General features: G+C 49.3%; 1 protein-coding gene across 1 annotated transcript in view; it reads right to left on the bottom strand.

Annotated features, from left to right (window-relative positions):
- Positions 1-13,295, bottom strand: part of MEGF9 (multiple EGF like domains 9) — a 48,938-nt gene that overhangs the window by 24,292 nt on the left and 11,351 nt on the right. Inside the window, exon 2 of the mRNA XM_068211446.1 lies at positions 1,654-1,846. Coding sequence (XP_068067547.1) covers positions 1,654-1,846 — 193 coding nt within the window. The remainder of the gene's footprint in view (positions 1-1,653; positions 1,847-13,295) is intronic.

Below are 13,295 nucleotides of genomic sequence, written 5' to 3'. Positions count from 1 at the left end.
AGGAAAGGAAACAGAGTGATCTCTGTTAGCAACATCCCCTCCCCAAATCTCCCTCCACATCTTGCCCTGTGCTGTCTCTTCTGAATGGCTGAGAATGAGCATCTCCCACATCCCTCCAGGCTGTGAAATGGTGCTGAGGACAGGCTGGGGAGGTCCCTGCTGTTTCTGGCTCCACGCAGATGGCTCCAACTCACCTCATTTTCCTTCACAGCTCAGAGCATCTCACCTGAAGCTCCCAAGGGCGTTCCTTGGCTCATCCCATGCAGTGAAACATGGGGAGACACCAGACATGTCCATGCTTCACCCACTGCCCAGCAACTCAGAGATGGGGCAAGAAAGCTCCCTTCCAGTTAACCCAGTTGCTCCAGCAGCACTTTCCCTCCTCTCCCAGCTCCCAAAGATAAGATTTGCCCCATCTGCCTTTCTGCCCAATTCACCTTTCCAATCTTTCCGATCTGACCAAAATCACACTTTCAATTCTGGGACAAACCCTGATGCTTCCAGGCACATCTTCCCATACCTAAAACAGCCACTAAAAAAAAAAAAAAGTCATAAAACTTCATATTTTCCACCCTCAAGAATCACCTCTTTTAGTAAGAAGGTCACTTTCCTCAACTGGAGTGCTACTTTTAAGTTCTGAATTATCAGAGCTTATGCAAGCAGAAAAATGCAGCAATGAAAATAAAAAGGAAGGACATCAACAGAGGGTTTGGGAGAAGATAATGTATAAAATAATTACAGGCAGCATGTCCCTGCAGAGCATTTTGACTCTGACTCAGCCCCTGTCCTGGCAGGGAACTGCAGGTGTTCAACACACACTGAGCCCAGACCCAACCCTAGAAGACAATGAGGCAGCAGGAGCCTGGGAAGGGTGGAAGTTGCTGCAGGGTGGTTGCTGAGGTCTCCTCCAAGGAGAGACTTTGAAACTTGCCGTCCCCATGAGCACAAGTTGGGAGCCAGTGGGTCAGGCTGCTGCTCGGTCTGATCTTGCAGGAATAGAGATCCCCTCAGCTCAGCTGCTCTCTAATGGCTGACAGATCACTGCTTGGAAAACCATTGCGGGCCAGCTTTTACAAGGCAAGATGGGAGGGTGGGTGAGGTGAAATGAAGAGGAACACATTCATTATACAAGAGCTCCAAGCATCAGCTCTGGTGACTGTAAACACCAGGCAAGGCAGGAGCCGACTCTGCTGTCGGGCCGCCGCTTCCACCCCAATGCTCAGCAAGGGCAGAGCACAAAGCTTTGCCTGCCTCTGGCATAAAACCCATCCCTTTGGAAAATAAACCCCTCCAAAGCCCCCGTGCTCCACCCCAGCCTCCACTCCCCTCCCAGCTCAGGCGTGAGGGCAGCCCTGCCCAACAGGGACTAACAGATGCACAAGGCATTAGGAGAGGTTCTGCCCCCATGTGACTCTGGAACACAGGTCAGCTCCCTTGGGGGCTGCCAGGGCTTTTGCCACAACCACGGGTATTTTTATAATTCAGCTCTTGAAAGAGGAGGAATAATCTTCATGAATTTTTATAAGAGCAGCTTCCCTCCTGCTCATTTTTTTCCCTTTTAAACACCAGCACAGACGACAAGACCCGCTCTTGCCCAAAACCCGAACCACACCAAATCCCGGCGCCTTGCGCGGAGCCCGCGGCGTTACTCACTGGTCACACTGCTCGCTGGTGGCTCCAGCAGGGCTGCAGCTGCAGGGCTGGCACTGCTGGCCACCCTGCTGGGGGAAGAAGCCGCGGGCACAGCTGTGGCAGCGCGGCCCCGCGTAGCCGGCCAGGCAGCGGCACTGCCCCGTCGTGCGGTTGCATCCGGCGCTGCCCACCGAGCTGCAGTTGCACAGGTCTCCTGCAAGGGAAAGAGAAACAGAGGCACGGAATCACAGAACTGCAGGATGGGCTGGGTTGGAAGGGGCCTTAAAGCCCATCTCATTCCAACCTCCCTGCTGTGGGCTGGGACAGCTTCCAGGCTGCTCCAAGCCACGTCCAACCTGGCCTTGGGACACTTCCAGGGATGCAGCCACCACAGCTTCTCTGGGCACCCCTGGCATACCCCCATCATCACTTTAAGGATGACTTTTGCTTTTAAATGTTGAGATGATGGACAAAAACCACATTGGGAGCACCCTGGGGTTTGAAAGACCACAGCTCACGCTTGAAATCTCTCCAACGAAGAGCTACAAGATTATGGGCATAACTACCTAAAATCCATCTATATGTAGCTGTACACAACGTCTTTATGTAAATACACACACCTAGCCACCCTCATGGTTGTCTGACTTCAGGAGCTGACAAGCAATAACTGTGTAATACCAGGATAAAATCAGCAACAGGTTGCAAAATCATTAATTCTAAGAGCCTCCATTCCACACCACTGGAACACCCCTGATTTACCACAGAACATACACTGACATGATGAACTGGCAGCAGCATCTCCTACTCCCGAAGAAGGGATACAGAATCCCCTGAAAATCTGCCCTCAGAGGAGCACCAAGTGCATGAAAACTGTACTTTAAAAGCTGCAGCAGAGCTGGAGGCAGAAAAGAGACCTCCACCACCTAAAACAGACCACCCTGAGTCCTGTGGTGAGAGGGGATGGCTCTGAGGACCCAAACATTGTCTTTGGGGACACTGTATTTCCAGGGGTGCTGGAAAGTATGCACTGAACAGCTGCTTTTTTAGGAGAGAAGCAAATCTTTTGATCAAGTGATGAATTCCCAGTTCCCCCACACGTTATTTCTCATAATACTTTAAAGCCCCAAATGCACTGAAGAGAACAACTTCTCCCTGGCAATTTGTTTCTGCCAAGAGCTTTATCTCCGTTCTTTCATTGCAAAATATTTAGTGCCTTAATAATTTAAAGTCTTTTTCTGCCAACACTGAATTATAAACAAGGATTATTTGCAGAAATAGTGCATAAAGCATCAGGGGCTTTACACAGCTGCTGGTGTTTGTTATTGCCTGAGAAGAGCCAGTATTCAAGGCACTTTAGGGAGAGGGGAGAGGCCAGGTCCCCATCCCAAGAAAACTTGACTTGAAGCTCTTTTCCTTGTCATCTGTGCTCTTCTAACACAAAGAAATGTGAGTTATTTAGCTTTATTACTCCATCATAGGATCCCCACAGAAGCCATGTTGTCCCCATACACCTGTGAAATTGCACCTAAATTTTCTTCAATCCAAACTAACACATAGGACAAACACCTCAAGATCTGCAATTATCCACTTCAACAGCTACTTCACATAATGAACTAAATTCCCAGCTCAATTATCCAAGCAGAACCATATTGATTTGGGCACTTGGGCTTCTCTCTCCCACCAGAGCAGAAACCACGAAAACTTGTTGAGCAAGAGCACTCTGGAGTTTGTTTGTCAAACACGCATCAAAACAAATTTCCCTTTCAGAACTCAACATGTGGTGCCTTTGGACCTGCCAGACTTGATTAAGGAAATAAAACAAGCATTGTGTCCATTCTAATGGCATGGGAGGCACTGACAGGGCAGGTCCCACACAGGGGGATGAGCAGCTCCATGTGGAGACCACCCCTGTGCTCCATGTGGAGCCACCGCCTGAGACCATCCCGAACTCCAGAAGGATGGCTGGATGGAGAGGGCAGGAGTGGGGCAGTGCTTGGGGATGGTCCCCATCAGCACGATGGAGCTCTGCCCCATCACTTATGCTCCAGCAGGATGGCAGCACTTTGAACCTGAATCTGACATTGCTTTCCATCCAGCGCTCCTGCCCATCAAAATTACCCCAGTTCAGGTCAGGCTCTGCCTTAGCTGCCAAATTCAACAGCAGCGCAGACACCACTGCAATGCCAGTGCCCCGGGAGAGAGAGAAATGCTGCAATAATCCAAAATAACACTGGCAAAAGCACTTTTTGCTTGGGAGGCTGGTGGAGCCTGGTTCTGCTAGTGATGAGGACAGGAGCTGAGCCTGTCTGCTGTGAAATCACCCCAAGCGCGTGGTAAGGCACAACACGACAGATCTAGAAGTTGTCTCCCAAAAGGGTCAATTCCCAAAGACCCTACTTCCCCCAGCCACCCCAGAGATCTTTGGGAAGGGATGGTGGTCCCAGGTAGGGGAACAGCATCCCACATGGTCCCTACCCACCCGAAATGCATCCAGCCCAGCTCACACGTGGCTGCAGCCCCAAAACGCCCTGGAGCTGTGTGGGTCGGGCAGTGGAGGAGATTCAGACAGCAGCACTGAAATCTGAACTCCGTCGAGGTCAAGGGCTACACAAGGATGTACCAGGCTATGAAAACGTGAGGCCTGATTTAAAGGACACTTTGTTGTCCCCACAGCAGCCGGGTGGCAGAAGGCACGAACGGTCCTCAGCCAGAACAGGAACTGATAAGGAACACCTGCCCTGGGCGCCGGGAGCACAGCAAAGAGGATGAGCCCTACAGAAGAAAATTAGGGAACATTGTCCTGGCTTCTGGCCAGAGCCTGGCTTTTAGGAGCCTTTATTCAGTTTTCTCAGGCTGTTTTGCTTTTGAAGATAACCTCCAAAAATACCTCACTGAGAGCTTTTGTGAAGGCAAAGGAATGAAGAGGGTGGATGAGCCCAGGGCTGTCCCACTCCAGACTGCACAGTCATGGTTGGAGGGCTGTGTTGAGGTTGGGATAACACCATCAACAAGGGAGCCAAGGGCAAAGACCTCTCAGGGATGAGGCACTGGTCCAAGCTCTGACTCTTCGCAGTTTGCTATCCTGACTCATCCTTGCTCTGCCTCAGTTTCCCCATCTGAGGGTGTTCCCCTGCCCCCCAGGGCCTCCAAGCCCTGCTCATCTCTGCCTGTTCCCCATTGCTAAACCATCAAGGCTCCCTTCCTTCCCCACAAAGCACTACACTACAGCTCAAAGCACATGGTTATCACGGATAAAACCCACCACCTTTGCTCGTGAAGGGACTGACAGGCTTTAATTAATTAACAGCCTAATGATGTTTTGAGGTCCAAGAACAGAGGCACCATTAAAAACCAAACACATCTTCATTCAGGAACAATATTTCACCTTCACTGGTTGTTGCTTAGAGGAAGGTGGACTGGAAGGAAAGGTTCCTCGTTTGGGAAGCAAGGGGCACGCTGCTGTGCAGAGACAGATTTAATAACCAATTTCAGTTAGCCCCAACCCAAAATCTATTAGTTTTTAGTATGCAAAAGCCATAAGTTACCAATAAACTGGAGAATAGATATTTTATGTTGTATTGGATCCACACCATGGCTGTAAATAGCACTGAGACAACCAAGAACCTCCAGGTCTGAGGGTGCCCTGTGACTCCTCAGTGTGGTCACCTCAAACTCTGTGCCAGCCCCCAAATCCCATCCCAATGCAAACCCCAACTCTGCAAATCCCAGCAACATCCCAGCCTGTGCCAGATCCATCAAGACTCCACATCCCTTCCTCTCCCATCCCCTCCTAGTACTTAAACAGGGCTTGTTCTGATGTAAAAATCCTTCCTCAAATTATTTTTTTTTCACATCCTTTCAGCTTTGTGGTGTTTTAAGTTTTCACACATATTATAAGCATGATTCCTCCTCCTTTCCAAGCCACTTAATGAATGAATAATTTAGAAAACAGGTGAAATATTTACAAAGGGTAAAGAAGCCAACACTGTGAAAGGCACGAAGGTCTCTGTGAAACCACATTAGCTGGGGACACCCTGAACCAATGCAAATCCGGAATGAACTCACCTACTCCCTGGGAGCCAGTCTGGAAAACCCAAGATGCACATTTTTGGTTATAAGAACATGCAGCTGTGAGAGCAAGCTGTGGAGGCCCACAGACACTATTCATTGTCCTGCTGCAAAAGCATCCCCAAGGAGACAGACATTTTCTGTTCTCCAGACTAGTGAAGGGAAAAAAAACCAAAACATTTCTAACCTGGAGGTACTGTTGGGTTTCAGAAGCCAGAGGTGCAGCCCTAGTCTGGCACCTGCAGCTCTGAAGCCAACACAGCCCAGTAAGAACCTCACCTCCCAAATACTCCCCAGATATCCCACTGGATTTAAACCACTGCCCCCAACAGCATCCCATCCCTGGAAAGGATTTGTTTTCATATTAATTTTGCAGTTTTCCCTCTTTCCCAGACTTCCCAAATTCAAGCCCTACCTTCTCTTCCATTTCCCCTTCTCAATCCCTCTGCAGGCACCACTCCTGACAAGACAGGAATAAAGGGATCAGGCAGCAGGTTTAAAAATCTATCCGAAGTCATTTCCTTTCCCCTTGTAATTAAATTGTGGAACTCATCGTCAGGGGATGTTCTGGCTGCCAGAAATACCTATGGCTCCAAAGCAGGACTGGAAAAGCTCACAGAGGACAGGTCCACTGGTGGCTGTTAAACACAGGGATCTGGAGGAAGCATCCTGATGGGAAAGGCCCTGAAACTCTGTCCAGAAAAGTCAGGATCATGCCTTGTCCTCTTGGCATCTTCTTCCGGCCTTTCTTGGGTGGGTGAAGCTTTGCTCTGAGCCAGCCTGGCAGATCTATTTTCTCCTTGTTTGCACTGCTCAGGGATGGCAGCAGCTCCAGTTCTTCCCCCAAACACACCAACCCCCCTTAAAGAGTTAGACAGTGCTCTTTACAGTGGGAATTTCTCCTCATTACAGCCAAAGGCACGGCTGTGCTGCACCATTGCTCTGTCTTTCCCCTTCCCTCTCGACAGGCTCTTTCCCTTCCCCCTGAGAAGTCACTTCACCCCCTCAGTACAATGCACTGATGTGCCAAACCTGCCCCAGCAATGGGATGAGGGCCAGGACAGTGCTGTTCCAGCATGGGATAATGACAGTAGGCATGAGCCAGCTGTTAAAAGGGATGGTCCCATCCTAGCCAGCCCTTGTAAAAGAATTCCCTGAGCACCAGCCCATCTCTTCCACGTCTCTGATGCACCCTGTCAGGCTGGTCCAGTCCAGCCCTGGACTGCAATTTGGGTTCAGCTCCATCACTCCTCACCTGGATGCAACTCCACTGATGTTCTGGGTGCAGGAGTTGTTATCCCAGTGCAAGGATGCTTTGGCCTCCAACCTTTCCCCACGGCTCCAGCAGATCTGAGAGGGCACAGCCTGGCTGAGCGCTCCCCCAGGGAGCTGGGGAACATCTGCCATGGGCTAAGAGCTCCTGCAAGAACAGGCTAGAGAGGAGGTGATGCACTGTAGCTTCCCAAAAAGAGGTGTTCTGCCAAGTCCCAGGACTCATTCCCATCCAGACAGCACTCAGCACAAAATAAGAGTCAAACTCTTGTGTCACGAAGGTGCACTGAAGTGCTCAGACCTGTAATTTACTCTCACTTGAGGCTAAAATGTAAAGTCAAAGTGGTAGGAAGAGTATCTCTGCCTATCCCCCCAAAAAATTGTATATATACAGGAGTCCCTTCTGTTATTTTGCATTCACTTTATTACTGAGTGCACCACGTTCCAGGCACTTACAGCCTCCATCAAGCTCCAGGCTCTGCAGTCCGGTGCTGATGGTGAAGAGAATTTTGTTCACATTAATGCTGTAAAGAGTATTACAGAGTCACTTGTGTTGTTCCATAAAAGGCTTTTACAGGTCAACAAGGGGGAAAAGACAACAATTTCTCAATTCATATACATCACTTGTAATGTCATTAAAAGATTAAACACATCTGTTGAGGAACACTGTATCAGATTAAATCTCTCACTTATCACTTGGAAAGAAGCACAAAGCCAAGGTCCCAACTTTGGGGTCACCAGCAGCTGCACAAGCACTTTTTATCAGCCTGAAGCAGACAGGTTTGGGGCTTCAGCCAAACTCCAGCTCAGCCCCAACTGTGTCAGACCCCTGCCTTTCCAAAGGGATAGAGATCACTCCCCACCACAGCTCACAGCCCTCCTGCCTCCCCACCTGTGAGCAAACCAGGAACCTGAGACCCTCCCCAAAGGCTGCTCATGCCCTGGACTGCTTATTTCTATTCCTTCCCTGCACCTGCAATGCAACCTGCAGGCACGTGGTTTCTGAGGAGTTCCTGAAAGCTCCTCCTCACAGAGCAATTTTGTTGCTTTTTCCTCCTTTTTGATGCTAAACAAGTCAGCAACGTGTGCAGAGAGCTTTGAACCTGCTCATTCCCCAGTAAACCTGCATCAAAAGTCAGACTCACAGGTGGAAAGCTGCCTTGGGAGACTAAAGGATAAAGCCCTGTAAACATCAGGGAAAAAAAAAAAAGAAAAATATGGATTCTGATTAACTTGGTACTCCTGCACGGGGAGATCCTCAGCTCACAGCTCTGCTGGAGCACAACACCTGAGGAGCTCCCATGGATGGGACAAGGAGATGTCAGGAGAAGCAGGAGGGGTCCTGGAGTCATTAAGATCCAGGTAACAGGGCAGAAAAACTGTGCAGGGGGGATTACACAGCTGCAGCTGAGGAATTATTCATTCCTATATAACAATAAGTTTCCACAGGCAGACAAACCCTCCGGGGTCTCTTATGAAGCAGACTGTGCACAAAGAGGAATGTGGCCCTAAAATGTTTATGATACAAGAAACTACAGTAACTTCAAACAGACCAAATACATACTTGAGGATTAAAACCTCCGCAGTTAAAAAAAAAATGAATCCAAGCCTTTGAATTAATTTAAAAATAGTTTTGATGGCATTCTACTTTAGTTGATTAAATTTTCCCACTAATATTTCCACAAACGCCTGCAACCATATAAATATTCCATGTTTCTGTTTGAAAATCTCTGTATTTTTTACCACCCAGTGTGTGACACAGCCAGCCCAGCTCCGGGTTTAGAGATAAACAGGGTGAAAACTAACTTTGGCAAACACCTCCCCACCAGCACGCAGAACCCTGGCAGCTCATACCCTCCTGACAGATACACTTGCATGGCACCTCTCAGGAAACTGAATTGTTTTGTCAGCAAAATGCTTTCACTGGAAGCACTGGAAGCATCAAGACACCTGACACGGGATGGGGCTGGGAATTTATGAGCAGATTCCAATTTTAGTCTCTATCGACCATGGCCCAGCAGAGAAAGGGATTATGAAGAGCTGCATGAATAATATGAACTACAATCATCTGCTGAAGGCTCTGCGTGCTCCAATTCCTGCAGAAAGTAATTAAACTCACAAACTTTGCTTGGTGCTTTGGGGAGTTGCAGCTAATGAATGAACACGTTCATTTATGGGAGATTTAAAGCTCTTCAGAGAAAACCCTGAGCAGGAACCATCCTTCCCACTGTTTGTGTTTGAGCTGTAAAGTTGTGTTGTGTGGATAACCAGCAAGAAAACAGAGAGGAGCTGAGGGATGAGCTCGGGTAACACCCCTTGATCACAGCCTACCCTGCCCAGCAAGGCTCCCAGAGACTCCTCTGGGCAAGACCAGGGAGAAGAGGGTCAAACCTTTTGTTTGAGTAACAGCTGGGTTTGCTGCTCACACTCATTGCTGAGAAGCAAAATTTTCTGTTCCTGCTGCTGCTGGCAGATCCCAGGCAAGAGCAGGTGCAGCAGCACAGCCCTGCCTTCCCAGCCACCCCACACTCCCAGGGATGCAGCAGAGCAGGGACTTTGTCCAGCCTGCAAGGAACGACCTGCCCAGAGACAGGAGCTGCACATTTGTCTGACACAATTAAGCAACTTCAAACCAAAATCCATTGCTGCAAGGCATGCAGCCTTCCAGAGCCTTCTCCCCTCCAGACCTTGCCTGCAGATACAACGGATCCTCCTCTCCCAGGTCACTGCAATCAACTCCTCATGCTCCCAGTGTCAACTTCAGCTTTGGCAGGAATGGATGTGACCTCCCACCTCCTCCTTCCAGAGCCAGCCTGGGGCTGAGCACCCATGGAATACCCAGCCCGAGAGCTCTGTGGGTGCTGCTGAGCAGGGTTTGTCATCCCCAGCCATGGCTCACACTGCTTGGGAGAAGAAAAGGAAATGGCCACGTCCAGGCTGCTGGAAAGCCATGTTTTGCTTAGTACAGAAATCACAGAGTAGGTGGTATCACATCTGCTGCAGTGCCATCAGCTGCTGAAGGGAGGGGAGTGGTGAGGACGGTGACAGCCTCCCTCCCCCCATGCAGGTACATCATGCACAAGCTGCAGGGCTGGGGTCCCTTGGGAGCTTCCCCAGGGAGGTGGCAAACACACACATGGCTGATCTCACTGCAAAACACAGTGCTTTTTTTGTTGTGAAGTCATAATTCAATTTCTTTACACCACCACAGTGTAACCAGGTCCTCACTGGTGTAGGGAGGGAGCTGCAGCTTTGCCTCACTGACCTTGGGCAGAGCTACCAAAGCTCAGCCCACCTGGGATTAATGTGGTAAGAAGTTATTCTTCCTTTCTCCCTCATTTACAGCACTCTTACACCGGGAGGGAAGACAGAACAAAGGCAAGGAGAGGCCAACAGCAAACAGCACAACCCATAATTCCATATAAAAATGCTTGGAAGTGCATCGTCCCCCAGCAGAGGAGTGCTCTGCATCCCCTGGAAGCAGCAGCTGCTCCTCAGATGGCTGCCACAGCCCCCAGCCCTGCCCTGGGGCACACACAGCCTCTGGGGATGGTCTTCACCTTTAGGGGCAGCACAAGCATCAGGCCCAGGTTTCTCTCCAAGCATGCAGGAGTGATTTTTGAACTGCTCTAATCATTCCCCAGGTTGAGAGAAGCACTCAAAGGGAGACTCTGGACACCCACAAGAGGTAGAAGATGGACCAAGGAGGGGGTCACACTGCTGTGAGAGGACATGCTCTCCACACAGGGAAGGGTCTAATCATTCATGGCTTGGCACACACAGCAAGAGGCATTTTTACAACTTTTTAAACCTTTTTTTTAATGAGAAAGAGAAGGAAGACTTGCTTTGGAGGGTTTCAGGCTATTTTATGTCTAAGCCTGTGGTGAAAATCTGGAATGAAAACTTTCATCAGTAACTCCAGCAGGTGCCCAGGGCAGTTCCTTTCAAGATGCAGCTCCTCCAGCCGAGCAGCAAAGGGACAGCCCCGTTAACAAAGGCACCTTTTATCCACAGTGTTAATAAACACTAACTGAAAGTGTTAATAAAAAGAAGCTTTCCAGAGCCTGAGCTACGACCCCAGTTGTCTCAGCTCTTTGCATTTTCAAGCTTGGAGATGAAGCAAAGCCCCAACAAATTCCAGGATTTGTTCCCAATACACATTCCTAATTCTTCTCTACTCTAAACAAACATATTTAAATGCAGACTTTTATTCATCACAAACAGCAAAGTATCTTTGTTCCTCTCTCACTCACTTTAAAGGCCATGCAGAGGAAGGGAGACAAGAGAAGAAAACTCTTTGACAGCCTGCAGCCAGCAAGTCCTGCTCCTCTCATTGCTCCCGAGCTTGGTTCCAAGTTTAATAAAGGTGTTTTGTCTCCTTGCTTAATAAGTGGAATTACCATAGCAGAAAGCCCAGCGGGGGAAAGGGATAGCACAGAGCATGAGTAATCACAACTGGTTTCGGGCAGGTTTTGCCATTTGGGTCCTGTTTCAAGGTTATGATGACAGTGCTATGGGCTGGTTTGGAGTTACCATAACTCCTGCCAGGCAAGGAGTTGTGTGCTGCAAGCAGGGAGAGCTGCTGGGACAGAGCAAGGAAAATGTCATCCTAGCTGGGAAGAGAAGTTTCCTGTTCCTTACGTTTTATTCCCTTATTTTATAATGCAGCCTTGCACTTGTCCTGCTACACTTGCACAGGACACAGTGATGCCAGCTCACAGCGAGTGACTTAAATTCCCACATTCAGAACTTGTTTCGCACCTTTGTTCTCACCCAGCACATGCCAAACTGGGTCGTAGATACTGCAGCCAGACAAAACTTGCTGGCAAATCCATGGAGGAGAAGCCAAGCTTTCAAAGAGGGAACTGATATGGGTCAGGACACGTCATGGAAAAAGACACCTGGATGGACAAAGTCATCAATTATCACTGGAAACAGGGGACTGCAGCAGATCCAGTATCATCTGCTGAGGACCTGCTGAGTGGGAACAGCCAGCATGGTGCAGCTCAGCTGTACTCCAAAACTTCCTCCAGCAACTGCAGCCATGGCATGAATTTAAAGGGCATAAATCCCCCCCTGCACAGAGAGCAGGGGCAGAGCCCACCTGCAGGGCTTTGAGGGCAGCTGCCAGCCCCTGCCTCCCCCTCACCTCTGCTTGGAGCCCCAAGCCCTGCAGCACATGGATGACTCCAGTCAGGGAAAACATCAGCTTTTCATTCCCCTCTCCTTAGTCACTGTGGATGGACACTGCAGCTCCATCCTGTCCCAGCTCCTGCCTCGGCCACAAAGTACTTATTACCTGTATTTATTTCCAGCAGTAGCTCTCCTACCGAAGGGAAATGTTTCCATTAAACAGCACAAGTTCAGCAACCACAAACAGTAACTTAAAGCCTAAGCCAATTCTCTGAAACCTCCACAATAAATACCAGGTCATTCAGAGAAGTACAACAGACAACAGCCCTGTCCCACAGAACACCCAAATGCTCTGTAAATAGGCAAAAGCCTTAAAAGTGTGACAGGAAGGAGGGAGGCAGCCAGGCATAAGGGTTTCAGGCTCCCTGTGCAGCACTCCCCATCTCACCCACAGCTCAGGCACTAAGCTGAGACCAAGTCTGAGCCAAGATGCTGAAACCAAAGTAGTGATTTGCAGAGCCAGAGCTGAGCCCTCCAACATCACCAAAGGGGAATTACCCTCAGCAACAGCAGCACACTCAGTCTGGGGCTGGCAAAACCAAGCCTGATCCCAAGCCAAAGAAATGCTCAAAACCACAGAGCTTCCTCTGCAGCCAATGGGTCAGCTAGGAGAGGTTTGTTGACATTTCTATCTTGACCATTTCCTCATTTTTGAGGGCTTCATAATGACTGTTTTGGCATTGCAGGAGGAGGAGCAGTGCCTCCTCTTCCACCAGCTCTGCTGTCAGAAAGAAACAAGGTGAAAGGAGGATCTGAGTCCCACCTGAAAAGAGGCATCCAAAATCCTACTGAAGCATGGAGCTGCCAGTACCTGACACAGCCCTGAGACTCTACTTTGACAGGGCACCCACTGAAAATATAAATATATCACCTGGAATTACAGTTATACAGGTGGGAGAGATGCCAGCTCTGAGGCAAAGTTCATGTACAAAGCTCATGTACATCCTGACAGAGGACACAGGAGATCCTCTCAGAGGATCACAAAACCATAGGTAGTGAAGCAGAGAGAGGAGAGCATCAACCCTCTAGTCCCTGAACTTGAACTCACCATCCACTCACTTCCTGGAAAGCTTTTAAGGGGTCTGTGAACCAAAAAATCAGGGAGAGCCACTGCTCCAGCATCCCCTGAC

The sequence above is a fragment of the Anomalospiza imberbis genome, chromosome 21, assembly GCF_031753505.1.
Source record: "Anomalospiza imberbis isolate Cuckoo-Finch-1a 21T00152 chromosome 21, ASM3175350v1, whole genome shotgun sequence".
Classification (NCBI taxonomy): domain Eukaryota; kingdom Metazoa; phylum Chordata; class Aves; order Passeriformes; family Viduidae; genus Anomalospiza; species Anomalospiza imberbis.
Note: the sequence above shows the minus strand (reverse complement) of the source record. Positions and strands in the feature narration are given on the sequence as shown.